This window comes from Morone saxatilis, unplaced genomic scaffold (genome assembly GCF_004916995.1).
Source record: "Morone saxatilis isolate NCDOM2014 unplaced genomic scaffold, NCSU_SB_2.0 Contig24, whole genome shotgun sequence".
Classification (NCBI taxonomy): Eukaryota; Metazoa; Chordata; class Actinopteri; family Moronidae; genus Morone; species Morone saxatilis.
The window spans coordinates 15162610-15178748 of NW_023339807.1; the positions used below are offsets into that span (position 1 = coordinate 15162610).

A 16139-nucleotide genomic window follows, 5' to 3' on the forward strand; every position below is an offset into this window, starting at 1 on the left:
ATCTATCTATCTATCTATCTGTCGCTATGATATACTACACTATACACTACACATGATTTAAATGATATAATCATAGGCCACAGCGGTATTACACCAGTAGACCGTAGCATATGAGCAGCTAGTAGAGGGGAAAAGATGCATCCCTGTGTTCCATATGTTTCACTGGTCGTGGCTGTCGGGGTATAATCCTGCCTCCACTCATGTGGAGCAGCAGCTCTGAGAACTGACTGGTGAAGTGTCAGACAGCCAGAGAAATATCAAACAATACATGTCCTCCAAAACCCAAAATCTGGCAGGAGAAATATGAGAACTGAGTGGAAATTTATGAGTAGGAAACACAGATTTCTTTACAGCAAAAAGACAGATGACGATACCAAAAGCACAAATGCTGAACGCCTATTTCTCAGTTGGTGAACTGGGCAGTTTGTGATTTTGCATGAGGCCTACCATAACCTGAATAATGTGAGTCTGACTGAGTCGTGACCCTCTTCTACATGGTTGAATTTTCATATTCTTACAGCTGAGGTCTATAATGTGGTACAACATGGACTGTAGGTGTACAAATTTGCACACACTAGGTATACAAATGCATTCACCCACACACCGTCAACATATGTGCTTGCTTTTGAGGGCAGGTGTTAGAACAAATTACAGCAACATATGTTCAATTTGGATGTAGATCTATATGTGGAACAGATGACAGTTCTCTTTCTGTGTACAGCATCACCTGCATGGATGCTGCATTTTTTGTCAAATTGTTTATAGCTGTAGCTAGCCTTATTGTAGATTACATTTTAATCATACTGATTGGTTTGTGGCTGGGTATGTTTAAAAGACCATGCAGGGTCAGGATGTTCACTCTCTCTCTTTGGCTTATAGTTAAAAGTATGATGTAAGCGTAGAAGGAGAGGCAGCACAGGATGTTCCCCAGGCTTGTGTGGCTTGTGATATTGACCACCCACTGACCGATGGACAGACACAAAGACTGACAGATAGACCTTCTCCTCTCTGCTCCTGCATGTCTTCATGCTTTTGTGTGATTGGCAGTTGAGTGACTAAGCATTTTGTTTTTTATTGGCCCTCAGGAGTGGCAGGACTATCGTCTGACTTGGGTCCCTGAGGAGTTTGATGGAATGATGAAGGTCAGGCTGCCCTCAAAACACATCTGGCTGCCTGACGTGGTGCTCTACAACAAGTGAGTCACTCACTCACTCACCCTCCTGTCCTCACTTCAGAGGGCTCTCAAGACACATACAGGGTTATAAACATGCACACACAATTCATATATCAACTTGATATTTTTTTAAAGCTAACACTCAAGTGATTTGATCCAGCTGCCACCATTGTAGGTCATTTATGATGAGAACATCAATAAAATGCCAGACGTTTTACTGTGTAATACATGTCGGCCCGCCACACATGACTGAATATGTCCACTGTTATATGCTCAAATCACTCATGCTTCATTACTAGACAGCACCTCCAAGTCTCTTGAGACACTTCAAAGATAGAGTCATCTGCATGACACGCCCAGATAGTGGTGTACATGTACAGTAGATGTACACAGACACAGTAAATGCATACAGTTAACTTATAGGAAGCACTTGCACATATTTACACAAACTGCTATTTATTTTTGGGTTGTTTAAAATGTATATGTTTATGTGTTCTGCCTGCAGAGGTTCTTGATAAACAACTGTCTTTGCATTTTAATTTAAAGTCTGTACCCAGGACCATTCCTTGCTGTTTCCTTCTGATCTATGATATCTAGTATAATTTGAATTACTCCACTCTAAAATATGCAGCTGTAAGTTTGGATTCTGCTGCTTACAGGCCGTGCCTACAGTGTAGACCAACTATAAAGCAATAAGGGCCCCCAGGGGCAAAAATCCACATCCACAGCTCCACACTTTGTGCATTGTGTATGCAACCAGTTACCTTCAAGTTCCCATCAGGTACAGTGCACATAGAAACCAACAAGTACTGCTGGAATTCTTTTTAGTTTAATTAAACACCAGTGTATGTGGAATATGCACCATGGGAGCACAATATAAACTAAAATCTAGTTTTAATTAAGTCTTGAAACTATATTAGAACACTGGGAACACCACTGCAAGACCCACCTTAGTTGAAATTTAAAAAAAATCCCTGACTAAATTTGCAATTAATCAAATTACCTAAAATCATTGGGCAATGAACCCGGGGCTTTTGGGGACCCTGGGCTGTTGCCTGCTTTGCTTAGTGGTTAATCCAGACTTGGGTGGTAAGGTCTTGGCAATATGGTTAAAATCAACCATATCAAATACTAAAAAGTGAAAAGTCTTCACGTGTGCAAAAACAGAAACTTTTCGTGTTTTTAATTAGGTTTTGCTCTCCTTACCTGCGTGCCATGTCGGAGGTAACGATGTTGCAGACCACTTGTCTCAATGAAATGGAAACTGAGTGTCAGCCTACAGTATGTAAATCAGCTCATCAGAGTACAGTGATATGTCTGGCCTTCTCCTCTTTCCCGGCCTCACTCCTTACTTTACTAAAGATTAGAAGATCCCTGACCCACCGAGCTCTGGATAAAATGATCCTGTTAATCCCACAAACCCCAGGTCGTTATGCTATCCTCCAAGTCTTCTCCACTGCCTCGAACTTTTGACAGTCGCCTAAACGGGAGCATTAAGCTCTGGATACAGCGGCTAATTTTAACATCTCAATTTGATTTCGTAAAAAAATTTAGTGTTTGCTCAGTGTATTTTAGCAGGTGGGTCAATCAGTCAAAACGTATGAATTGCCCTCTTGCATATGTCACATCTCACAGCGTTAGCCATCACTAATTAGTTCTCTTGCCTTAACTTGAGTTTAAGCGAAATTCAATCTACAGCTTTAGTGTTGTCAGCTGACTAATTCGAGCTGTTTAACTCGACCTGGTCTGACCTGTGAGCCATGTTTCCTGTCTAGACTGCGTGTTCATCATGTTCCTTGTGTTTGTAGAAGCAGGTGTGTGTGACCCTGCCGCCCTGAGACACTTTAAAGCCTCACCCCTTTAACCTCCACATCAGTGTGTATATGTGTATGTTTGTGTATCTGCGTGTGTCCTAGAGCTCTTTAGTGTATTGCATAATGAGATGTGTCATGTTCCACTGCTCGGGAAACATGGCTGCTCATTATACTTTTGGTTTACAAAATTGTTTTTTTTTATTCAAAGGTCTGACAGTCCTTTTCTTTTTATGTCTCTGTCCTCTTCCTCTTTTTCTCTGTCACCCTGTCTCTTAGTGCTGATGGGGTGTACGAGGTGTCGTTCTACTCTAACGCAGTGGTCTCATACGACGGCAGTATCTTCTGGTTGCCACCGGCAATCTATAAGTCTGCCTGTAAGATCGAGGTCAAGCACTTCCCCTTTGACCAGCAGAACTGCACACTGCGCTTCCGCTCCTGGACGTACGACCGCACTGAGATTGATTTGGTGCTCCGTGCTGACGTGGCCAGCATGGACGACTTCACGCCAAGCGGAGAGTGGGACATCATCGCCCTGCCAGGTAGACGAAACGAGAACCCAGCCGACCCCACCTACGTGGATATCACGTACGACTTCATCATTCGCAGAAAGCCTCTTTTTTACACCATCAACCTCATCATCCCATGCGTGCTCATCACCTCGCTGGCAATCCTGGTCTTCTACCTCCCGTCTGACTGTGGAGAGAAGATGACGCTCTGCATCTCCGTGCTGCTGGCGCTCACTGTGTTCCTGCTGCTGATCTCCAAGATCGTCCCACCCACTTCACTGGACGTCCCTCTCGTGGGGAAGTACCTGATGTTCACCATGGTCCTGGTCACTTTCTCTATCGTCACCAGTGTATGTGTGCTCAATGTACACCACCGCTCGCCCACCACACACACCATGCCCCCTTGGGTTAAACTGGTGTTCCTCAACAAGCTTCCTGCTTTGCTCTTCATGCGCCAGCCCAGGAACAGCTGCGAGCGCCAGCGGCTGCGCCAAAGAAGGAGGGCCCAGGAACAGAGGGAGGGTGGGCGCAGTGGGGAAGCAGGGGCTTTGATGGTGGGGCTCGGCCTGGGCAGTGCTGGAGGGAACGGAGGGGGAACCACCACAGGGGTGTTCGGCAAGGAGGACAGTGACCCTTGTACCTGCTACGTGAACCGGGCTTCTGTTAAACAGTTTGGAGGAGATCTGGGAGGTGCAGGAGGGGGATCCATGGACGGGCTGAACAGGGTGAGGGAAGGACGGGAAGGGGGATCTGGAAACCTGCCACGGGGGAAGCAAGCAACAGGAGGTCCTGCTCTGACTCAGGCCCTGCTGGCTCAAGCCTGTCCGGGCTTTGAGGAGGCTGTGGAAGGAGTACGTTTCATCGCCAACCACATGAAGAGTGAGGATGATGATCAGAGTGTGAGTATTATATTATCTGTATGTTACACCATTATAGTAGTGTTTGTTGCTACTTATCAGAGCCCAACCATTGCTAGACTTTTTAGGGTGATTGTGACATTGATACTCGAGAAAGATAAAAAATGAGATAAGAGTATATTGGCTGATATTTATTTTCTCATGTAAACAAATTATTTAAAGCTTCTATAATGAATATTTTTATGTTAACATATCAAGTGACTACTACTACTATTGTGAAAGGTGTCGCATGTAGTCACAAACCCACTGAAAATTATCATCCACTTCTGCATTTCCCCTCAGTTGTATTGTTTTAGCTCACTTATGGCCTTCAACCTTACCGTTTGAATTCACTCCCGCCATTTTCATCAGCGGAATTTCCAGATTCCAAAAACACTGATAAACCACTGTACGCTACCTGTCCAGCACCAAACAACAGACAGACACAGTTATCAACTAGCTGGTGCACAAAGCGGAGCATTTAGCTGCCAGATATTATTTGTAAAAACCAAAACAGAGCTAAATGAAGAGTAAATGTCGGGCTTACATTCATCAGGTAGTCAGAGACACAATATCTAGCGTTGAGCGTAGATATGTAAATAGGCAACTATTAGATAACACATTCACCATCTCAACTTTATAAGCTGATAATGTCAGTGTTTGTTTACAGCTATTTGCTCTGCACCCAAGTGGTCAAAATGTAGGTTTAAACAAATAAACTCATAAAACAAATTAGATTTTTTAAGGTAAACACAAAACCACAAAAACAAAGTCAATTATACTGACTGATGATTCCACCAGTAAATTTTTTACTGCTGCAGTTTACTGCTCGGCCGTGTCTTGCCAAAATACACTTCAATACCGATATATATCTGATAATACCATCCTGCCAATGTATCGCTTGGGTTCTTCTCTATATTAAAATGAATTATTATCTTGTCTGTGTGGGGATAAAATCATAGCATAGAGCATCCCGAGCCGCACAGATCCGTGCCAAATCAAGTTATAGTGACGACAGAGGAGTACAGCAACGTCGATTAGCTCTGCCATTTGAAACGCATGGGGGACTACACCAGATCATAAGCAAAGTAGACAGATCTGGTGACGCAATCATACCCCTCTGAATATTCAACACAGACATGTAATTATAGCAGCGGCATGACGCTTGCATAGAGAAGGAGTACAACTGGAAAGGCGCTGGAATAGAGGAACCAAGACAGCAGAGTGAGGGTGGTATGTTTTATCGCTTTTCCTCAAGGCATCTTAGGAAAGCAGCCTTCTCTCTGAAATAAACTGACACAGGAATTAACAATCCTCTGTTATTCTGTCCATCATCCACATAGTTACCAACCCGTTGCTATACCAACCGCTTTTAAAAATCCCCCCTCTCCTGGCACAGTGCATGGCGTGTCAGTCCTTCCCCCTCCCCCTCGTCCTCCTCCTCCCCCTTTCCCCCAAGTCATCATCAAAGGGGTTACAGGGTCAGCACCCGCTGTCTCTCTGCCCTCCGTCACTCTCTCCCTCGTCACTCCCGTCCTTCTCCTCCTCCTTGACTTGTGTTGGACCTCATCAGAGCTGTGTGGCAGAGCGAGTCTCTGCTCACATTAACCCTTCACCTCCATTAACCCTCTGCATAGGGAAAGGCAGAGGGACAGATAGAGAATGAGAGGATGTGAGAGAGTGTGATTGTGCTCACCTTAATCTTTTTCTTCACCCCATACTCCCTCACCCCCCAATCCACAGGTGAGCGAGGACTGGAAATACGTTGCCATGGTGATTGACCGGCTCTTCCTGTGGATCTTCGTGTTTGTGTGCGTGTTCGGCACATTGGGCATGTTCATGCAGCCGCTTTTCCAGAATTACACAGTCAAGACCATCACCAGCTCGCCTGGCTGACCGATCGCTGACAGCGAACACAATGACGGACAGCTCCCCCAACCAGTCAGCACAGCAGGACAAGGGCTGGAGGTGGTAGGGGGGCAGGTCTTGGTTTTATTGTCTGTTGAACTGGAACCAGAACTGGAACTGAACAGCAATCACGCCCATTACCTTTATAGTAACGTTTTTTGCAACGAACAACAGTTTTTCTTGTATGAAGAGAAAAAGGAAAACACCATCATACTTATACCTGCAGTTTTTTGTCCATATGTTAAATGGACTGACCTCCCCTTTCTGGTGGAAAGGTCCCTCCCTGCTCTCCTCTTCAGCCAGTCAAGGAGCGAAGATGTTCTGATTTGCTCTTTGTTGAACCTCAAGGCAATCAACACTTTCTGCTTGACGCTGACTGCTTAATTGACACATGACATGCCCGCCTTCAACTATGACATTACTCATTCATAATATTGACTGATGTCAGGAGCTAATCAGAAAGGGAAGGGAGGTTCATATCAAGGTTCTTATACATTTATTTTATTTTTTCAGAAATCCACTATGTCAGTGAACTGATTCAGTATATTTTATCATAGCATAGCGGCTTACCACAGTATAGCATTAGGAATATATTATTAAGATTTCTCTATGTGTTAGCTCATGCAAGGGTCTGTTGGTGGTAGAGAGGCTACGGTGTGTTGTATGATTGTATAGATTAAACAAGAATGTGATATAAACTGTATACACAGCCTGTGATGCGCACACTAACACAATATGTGTACAAGCGACAGATTGTGATGGAACATACATAGAGGGGACTTGAATTAAACAAAGAACCAGGTTGCATTATTAGATGAAAGTCAAAAGGATAAAGTAATAGATTATGCATGGACAGTTTTTTGCTTAGAGAGTTGTGCACATTAAGTAGAGAACAGCAGCAGCCTGCTGTGACAGGGTGCGCAGCTGCAGTGAGATGAGTCTAGCTCCTACGAAACTGAGGAATCACAGCCAAGATGGTGGATAGGACCTCCTGTATGATGGGCCGTGGTTTCTCCAAGATGGAGTATTTAGAGCTCAGTTGAGATGGCGCAAAGATCAGTATTGGAAAAAGTTACATGTACATCAAATTATATTGATAGAAGGATGGGAATTTTATCATGGAAATTAAGCTATTGTGAGTATTAATATGTAATTTCATATTTCAGTATGTAATGTTCAGAGCATATGTATACATGTATGCGTGTGTGTATGTATGTGTATGCGTGCCCATTACCAATGCATTTCACATCCTGTCAGTATACCAAGAGTTCCAGAAAGAGCATATTAATATGTGCTTCCCTCCTTCCCTTCTATTCATCTCTGGCAACATCTCTTCAATTCTGTCCCCTTTATCTGGTCTTCCATGGACAAACACATTGCTGACATTTAGTCTAATTAGTATTACGATTATCTACATTCTCTAAACACCTATTCACGGCAGTTTTTCTTTTCATCATGGACCGGCTGAATTGTCTTATTTCCCAGGTTCCCTGACAAACCAAGCGAGAAGCAAAAGGTCAAATAAATAAATTAAATTTCCAATAAACAAGATAGAAATGACAAGAGGGCCAACAATGAAGTAGCTGGGACAGGCAATATGTTACAGATGCAAAATCATAAGCAAAAAAGAAAATGTATATGGCAATGGCAGTTAATAGTAATGTTTTATGATATTGTTTCAGCTAAGAAACAACAGACTGGAAAAAGAAAAAAGAACAAAAAACAGGATAGTCTGACCACAGCAAGCACAATCCAGATAGTCAGGAGGACTAAAGCAGGATAGGCAGAGACAAAAGACTGTTAGTGTTGTTACTGCATAGGAAAGCCACTATAAAACTCTGAAAAAAGCTGTCTAATCCTCCTCTCACTGTCTCACTCTGTGAGTTTCCCAGGCTTTTTACAGTCGTGTGGCCAAGTCTGCAGCTCATCTCAGTTCTGGACTGGGAGCTGCCTCTCTCTCTCATCTCCTCATCTCTTCTCGCGCTCTCTCTGTCTCTCTCTGTCTCTCCTTGTTCTCCTTTTCTCTCGTCTCTCTTCTCTCCTTCCTCTTCATTCGTCTCCTCCCCTCGTCTCTCTCATCTTTGTCCGCTGTCTCTCTTTGTCTCTGTCTCTGGAGGATGGGATTACCCCAGGGGATCCCCAACAGATCCCGGACGAGTGTGAAAAGCCTATCAGAGACCTGTGGAAACTGTAGGCTGCACAGCCCCACACGGACAAAGTGCTGCTGTCCAATTTTTTTCTCTCTTTGACCTTTCCACTATCCTTCCTTTCTTCTCACTTCCTCCCTCATTATGCTCCCCCCATCTTTCACCTTTTCCTTCCTGACTCTCAAATCTGCTCCTGTGCACACCTTAACCAGTCCAATAAAGGTTGTAGGTTCAGATTAATCAAAGTATGTGTGGCATGTTTTTGCTCTCCCACTCACACACACACACGTAACCTATCTATAAATGACTGTATTACCCAGACTTCCCATTAATCTTACACCACAGGATAGAACGAAAGAAAGAGATGTTTCCTGGCTTTCTAATATTGAGGCTGGTAACTTCCTTTTTACATATTTACACACGCACACACACACACACACACACTCCTGCTGTGCTTTTTTCTTCTAGGAAGCAGGAATTTTTAAACAATCATGGGTGTAGGGCCCAGCCAAGGTCACTTCACATTCTCATTATGCTGCTGTAAAAACAGGAATGTGGGTACAGTATGTGCCTGCTCTTATGCACCCTATGATTTGTTTTTGATGCAGAGGAACAGTGTGATGAACTTGAACACACCACAGCAGAGGTAACGCACTCATATCAAAGACACAACCTCTTATACAGTATATATCATATGTCATTAACATAACGTGGATATCTCTTTTTCAGTGACTGACAGATCTATCTTCAATCTACATCTACCCACTGCTGGAATAAAGTGCTGTACCAGCATGTGCAAAGAAAAATTAAAGGTAATGCAATAATCCCCTTTTAGAAATGCTGGGTTCGATTGAGGGCCACTTGCTGCCCCCTGGTGCCCATGGTGGGTTCTTACTTATGGTCTCTGCTGTGATAAAAGCACAACCAACATTGTGTTGTTAGAGTAAAGGTCACATTTATTCTTTCCAGGGAGAAATTCCTTTGCTTGAATGTGTTACAAAATACATGAAAAGAAAAAGGAATAGAGATACATTCACATATTCAACAATGAATGACAGGTGTTGAAACTGATTTAAACTCTCCATATTTTTACATAGCATTAAATACAGTTTGTAGTGGATTGATTGGACATTGCGGACACAAATACACAAACACCAAACATTTACTGCTCAAGTGACAATTAGACCTGTATATGTGTATTTGTGCACGTGAAGTCCATAACAGGATGTCCCTCACAGGTCTTCTCTCCTGTCTTAACTGTTTCCTCCCTGGAGCGTGTGTGGGTTTGCAGAGTGGATGTCTTTGTGCTGAGAGAGCACTCACTTCTTCTTCTCTGGCTTGTCGTTGTACTCCAGGAAGAAGTCGTTACAGGCCACAGTAAGCGCTCCGACCAGTATAATGAACTCGGTGAAATCTACCTCTCCGTCATTGTTGGAATCCAGGTCTCCCATCACCTTATCCACTGCCTCCTTATCCTGAGCATTCTGCATGTGTTGAGGATATAAAACAGAAATGTAGGCTGGATCCATTTTATGAAACTTGTGTGTGCATCTTGTAGAACCTAAGAATGTATCTCCTTACCCCCAGGTAATTGCCGAGCTCTGCGGTAAGCATCTCCTTGAGCTCAGCCCTGCTCAGTGTGTATTTGTCGCCCTCGTTTCCAGAGTACTTGTGGAAGGTCTGGATCATGAGCTGCATGGCGTTCTCCAGGGTGGAGGCATTCTCTGAGTTGGGCAAAGACATTCTGGAGAAGGATAGAATAAGAGGAAGCGTGGGAGGAGGAGAAAGCAAGAGCAGTCCATGTTAGCTGCAAAATCTACTCTCTGGAGCACGGTCGACAAGTCTGCTGCAAATCAATACAAGTTAAAGACTCTCGGTTGCTTTCTCTGACACACACTCTTGTTCTTTGTTTTTTCTCAGACACAATGCAAGACTGGCAGATAGATGCATGGACAAACACTTATAGAAAACTGAATCAAAGCTTCAAACTGATGTTCTATGTGGTTTCTAAACATATCTATCAAGTGACAGGAGAGGTATTTGGCAGAGTTGGAAACCCTGCACAGCGTGCTCTATTTCCTCATCAGGAGTGTTTCCTCCCCGCCAATGGTCCTGATAAGATTTTTCTACAGATAAACTGATCCTCCCTCTGTTTGTTGCTTTTCCCCAGTGAGAGGACCTCTGGGAGTGCAGACATAGTCAGCAGCCGGACATGTGAGCCAGCTGATAAGAGTGAAACTCTAAACTGGTAAAACAGCCAAACCAGTGGAGGACATGTAACCAGGACACGCAGAGGCAACCTGATCTGGCTTTTACTTTAGCCCCACCGGATGGCAGAAAACACCAGAGACAGGTGTAAAGCCTTGCCTTTCTTGAACCTACATCACCTCTGAACTGTAAAGACTTTTCCTAACTGTCAATCACATCTTACACCATTCTCTCCTCGTGGAGAGAATGTTCCAAAAAATATTGGAAAGACATTTTTGGCAAGCCCTTTTTTAAGATAAATGAAGGTTCCATAACTTATCAGTGAATAAACAGAAAGCTCTTCCTATAGTTAGAAACAAGCGCTGAGAAATACAGAGACACAGCTTTCAGAATTGAAGTCTGTGATCTACATCATTTCTTACCTGAGTGGAGGACGAGTGGTGGCGTGCTGGTCAGTTGCAAAGAGAGAAGGCAAAAGCGACTGATGAGGAGGATGAGGAGGACAACGTCTTAAATACATCCCTCACTCCACCCATCCCACTTATCCCTTCCTCCTCTCTCCCTCCTTCCACCTGTTGCTCCTATCCTCCTCCCCACCCCCCAACCCCTTCTCCTCTTCCCCCCCTTCTTTGTTTTTAGCATCAGACACCTGCTGTTCGCTGAATGGACACACGAAGGATTCACCTGCCCCCCCCCCATTGCAGTTGGGATAACATATTGACGAAAAACACTAATGGCACTGCATCTGCCGCAAGACATTAGGTAAATTGAAGTATGCATAATATGACCACAAGCCACACCACAAATGCCATGGTAAACTTTAAATGTGGTCTTGTTATTCTCAAATGTCAGTCTGCATAGAGATTAAGTAAATCAGAATATACCAATAATAAATAGTGAGTTTGGGGGACATGGAATTAGTTTGCAACATTCATACTTTGATGAGTTTAACACACTTGCCCAACAACATTTCAGGGCGCACAATGAGTTGTGGTGAGGTGACAATGACATATCACTTACTATGCTACTGCTCACTATTCTGACAGTGGATTATCCTGCTACCCTGTTGTGCAACCATTTTGTTCTGCTTGTCAAAACAAAGGAAAGGCTTAGAGGGAGTGCTAAAATAAATACTCTACCAAGACAGAGATGAATAAATTGATAACTCTCCAAATATGTCTGGTTTTAAGCTGTATTGGGATATGTGTGGGGGTAAGGTGTTTACCGTGGGGGGGGTCATTTCTGATACAGTATCCGAAGGATTAGTGTAGCACCGATGAATGGAACCATCACACCTGGCAGCCATGCAGCGAAATCCCCATACAAAGACTTTGCAAAGCGCCTACAAAGGCAAACATGCTCTAATGCAGAGAGTAGGGGCACACACACGTGCACAAAGAAATTCACACTTCAAGGTCCAAAATACACTACATGCATGCACAAAACATAGAAAAGAGGATCAGGATACATATGCAAACATACTTTAAATAGTTTATCCGGTACATTAGACTTAAAGCAGTATAATGGATACAGTGAGAGGCAAAGGGCATAAAAAGTAAATGAAGAGCAAAAGTAAATGACAGAAACACATACAATCATCTGCACTTGAATAAATTATCTAGGAGACCATGCTTATGAAAGCAAACAGCATCAAAATTAATGCACAAACTCTATAATTGTCATGAAATGTATGTTTGATCTTCCATCTGAGTGCATCTTCTTGTCATTGCTGCAGTATTGTGTCATTGAGTGGGAAAGCACAGTATATGCACACTTGTATGCACCATATGTGTGTATGTATAATGTTGCAGAACAGAGGATGGTGCACAATAGGAAGCGCATACTGTATGTCAGGATCTGGTTGCAATAGTTGATGCATATAAAGTCTGCTGAGTTTGACTAGTCAGGGATGTCACAGCTATATTTAGCAAGTGTTGCTGGTGGCTGTGGAAGGAACAGGTATCATTGCAACCATGGCTGTGGGACAATGTCAAATCATATGAGAAAAACCACTGTACACAAACAGTACTTTGTTTGGTTTCCAGCAAAATTTAATGGAAGTTAATGGGTGAAAATGAGACACTTTATGAAAATGCAAATCCAACTAACCAATTAAAAACTAAACACAACATAGTTTTTTTATATAAAGCTTTTATTTTGAAAATACAGTAAGTATCCTTTGTATAATTAGTATAAAAAAAGACACTCTCAGCTCAGAGTCCTTCAATGTTTCATTGATGGTGGGGATCAATAAGTTGAAAAAAAAGGTTGATCTGGACAGACAGTAGGTGTAGTTGAGAGCATTATAAAACTGGTTGATTAACTGTATGAAAATGATTATGGACTGTTATAAAAAAAATGTTTACATGATGTTTGGAACATTTGGAAATGCAAAAAAAAAAAAAAAAGTGGCTGTTAATTTGCTGATCCACCAAACACTGCAGCTTAAGCATCTATGAAGCATCTGCATTGGATCCACACTTGCTCTGACTGAGGGAGTTGGCCACGTAGCCAATCAGAGAGAGATATTCCTGGAAGCTGACCTTTCCATCGTTGTTCTCATCCAGTCCCCGCTTCAGCTCCTCAACGGCAGAGGAGCTGTTTGTATCCTGAACACAAAGGCATACACAGAAGCAGAAGGGAAATACTGTTAGTGGTAATATGGTAGTTGGATTATTTATTATTATTTATTTATTTATTATGGATTATTTATGTACAGCAAAGGGTGATAAAGAACACAAAATGTTATGAAGTTCCGTACCTCCATGATGCCGCCAAGCTGTTTAGATACCAGTTTCTGGAAGCCTTTCTTGTCTAGGTTGTCCTTCCCCTTGGAAGAACTAATAAATGTGGTCACAACGGTCTTAATGGCTGCCTCCATATCTAAAGAGAGAAACAGGAACAAAAAGCCCAAAGGAGAATTGAATGTAGGAAGTGGTGAGGTGACACATCATCACATCGGGTACAGCAATTATATTACTATGAAAATATATTTACATTGGATACAATGGATGTTCTGGGATAGATAAAAGGCTTATTTCAGTTATTGAGTGCATCATTAGAGAAAAGAGCACATCATAACCTTGGAATGCTTGTGCGCAGCTGACTGATCAAGATTAGGGATTCATAATTAACCAAAATTATATATTATAATGTATTAAAACATTACAGTATTTCACTTCATTTAGTATAGGTGATATAATTGGAAACATACTGACATAAAATACATTGAGTGCAGTTAAAAACTAAACAAATAAATTGTTGTAATATTGCTATCGAAGCCGGGCAGCACCGAATGAGAAAGTGTTAGATGGATCACATCTTGTAATTGTATTTAAATTGGATATGTTTGGATATGTCCCCTCACATAACAATGTGAGAAAGGTGAGACAAACAAGTGATGTCAGCATAGAAGAGGAAGGGAGAGAAGAGAAGAGGAAGGGGCCGAGCCTATGGAGGCTCTCTGAGGTAAACAGAGCAAGAGAGAGGGAGTGATGGAAGGTTGAAGAGGAGGGGAGTCTCTGAGGTAAACACAATGGGAGCTGTGATCTCTGACGGTGGACATCTGATCCCCAGAAGCCAGCGGGAGGCCACAGGTTCAGATTTCTGCCTGCTGCCCATCTGCTGCAGCACACCTCCCCTCACACTGTAGGAATACACTGCATACTGTTCTCAAGTATGAACTGACAAACATCACACAGCACAAATAGATTAAACAAGCCTGAAACATCTAATGCTGCTGTTATTGACAGAATCTCAGTCGTGTGAAGCTAAATCCTCGGCTGAAGGCGGGCAGTTTTTGGTTCGTGTTAGTCAACGCTTATTGCTAGTTGTCTCCTCATTGGATGTCAAACCTACTATCACAATAGCTACGACCCAATTCCATATTACATGTCAATTCTACACACATTTTGATTATGTTGTACATACTGGAAAAATGACAAAAGTCTACTTATCCACTTATTTTTTGAGTGTGCTGTTGATAAACACTAGGTATTTCCACTGAAGGCAGTTTGACATGTGATAGTAGAAAAAGCACAGGTCTAAACAATAAAGTTAATGATGCTTCAATTCAATTTAGCAGCTTCACTTTTAGTGTCCTGGTATTGCGTGCTGGCTCACTGTCACACTGTGACAGCTTACTGAGACACTTGAATAGAACGGAGCCATTGTTAATGTTATAAGTAACATCTGTGCTTTTCCTACCATGACAAGTCAAGATGTCTGCTGTGAAAAAGGCCTGTCTCACAGTGCAATGCACAAATTAAATAGAGAAGCTACTCACAGCTGCAAAAAATAAAATGAATATAGTAGTGGGTGATGAAAGAGCTCCAGGAATATAGAATATATATATAGATATATATATATATATATATATATATATATATAGAATATATAAGAAAAACTAACAAAAATATTTTTTGATAAAACAGACCCATGGACACCTCAGAAAAGATCAACTAACTAATAAATCCTACATTTTGATGTCTGTTTGTAATATTATAAAGCTTGATTGCCATACATCTTTGTACGTATTTTACCAGTTCTTGTTAGTATGAAATGATTAAGAATGCTGATTTTTGTATACTACCTTAAAAAACATATTATGACAATTCTAAAGTCTAAAGTATATACTGTATGCAGTTAGTATGTAGTATGGAAATTTGGTTGCCATCCATAATCATAAAAAATAATTAAGAGTATTAAGATTAATACAGAGCAGGAATGATTATCAAAATAGTTGTCAATTAATTTTCTGTCAATCGACTGATCAGTTAATTAACTAATTGTTTCAGCTTTACTTGTATAAACTGTTGGGTAGTTTAATTTATAGCTAAATTCATCATACTTCTAATATGATTAGTATGTAAAAATCTTTTTTTGTAATTTGTAAAGTAACTAAAGCAGTCAGATAAATGTGGTGGAGTAGAAGCAGGAAGTGGTATGAAAAGAAAAGGTACAGTACTGTATATTATAGGTATGTAGCATGGCAGTAAGACACAGCTGTTGATTTTTAAGGAACTGGGACTGAATCTTACGCCAATAGACAGTACTAATCTGTACAGCCAGTGTGTGTGCACCCTCAGGTTTCCACATAATTCAGAGGGGTTTCTCCAGGTTTCAGCTCCCATTCAGCTTTATGTTGTCTCAACAAAACAAGATTTCCAAGGCAACTGCTCGCAGAAAAATAAAAGGCCTGAATAAATGCTGCAGATACTTGAGTAGAGTTGATAAGTACAGCAGTGGTGGTGTGAGGCCTTGCTGCAGGATTTCCAGTGTGTATAGGAAACTACCGGGAGGCAGCAAATGATTGGTAATGATGATGAATGCCTGCGGCAATGTTGTTGGAGTAATTGTAGAAGCTGATAAATCTCCCATCTGACACAGATGTCACACCTCAGTGCTGACACTATGCACCTACACTGACCTACGCACAAAGACATACAGATAGATAGACAGACAGAAACGCACACACACACACACAC

General features: G+C 42.0%; 3 protein-coding genes across 3 annotated transcripts in view; 1 reads left to right on the top strand and 2 right to left on the bottom strand.

Annotated features, from left to right (window-relative positions):
- The window catches only part of chrnb2 (cholinergic receptor, nicotinic, beta 2), a gene marked incomplete at its 5' end in the record, with an annotated part of 10820 nt that extends 3293 nt beyond the window's left edge, over window positions 1-7527 (top strand). The window contains 3 exon segments of the mRNA XM_035672826.1: window positions 1086-1195; window positions 3265-4393; window positions 6134-7527. Of these exon segments, the coding sequence (XP_035528719.1) occupies window positions 1086-1195; window positions 3265-4393; window positions 6134-6286 (1392 nt within the window).
- A 1873-nt stretch (window positions 7528-9400) lies between these two features.
- On the bottom strand, window positions 9401-10749 carry s100t (S100 calcium binding protein T). The gene is made up of 2 exons (XM_035672827.1): window positions 10027-10749; window positions 9401-9929 (listed from the first exon to the last, which is right to left on the bottom strand). The coding sequence occupies exons 1-2, from the start codon at window positions 10186-10188 to the stop codon at window positions 9765-9767; spliced, it is 327 nt and encodes a 108-aa protein (XP_035528720.1). The 5' UTR covers window positions 10189-10749; the 3' UTR covers window positions 9401-9764.
- A 2037-nt stretch (window positions 10750-12786) lies between these two features.
- si:ch211-105c13.3 (uncharacterized protein LOC325758 homolog) overlaps window positions 12787-16139 on the bottom strand; it is a 9513-nt gene continuing 6160 nt past the window's right edge. The window contains exons 2-3 of the mRNA XM_035672940.1: window positions 13415-13536; window positions 12787-13262 (exon numbers count right to left, since the gene is read on the bottom strand). Coding sequence (XP_035528833.1) covers window positions 13107-13262; window positions 13415-13534 — 276 coding nt within the window. The 5' untranslated portion in view covers window positions 13535-13536 and the 3' untranslated portion in view covers window positions 12787-13106. The remainder of the gene's footprint in view (window positions 13263-13414; window positions 13537-16139) is intronic.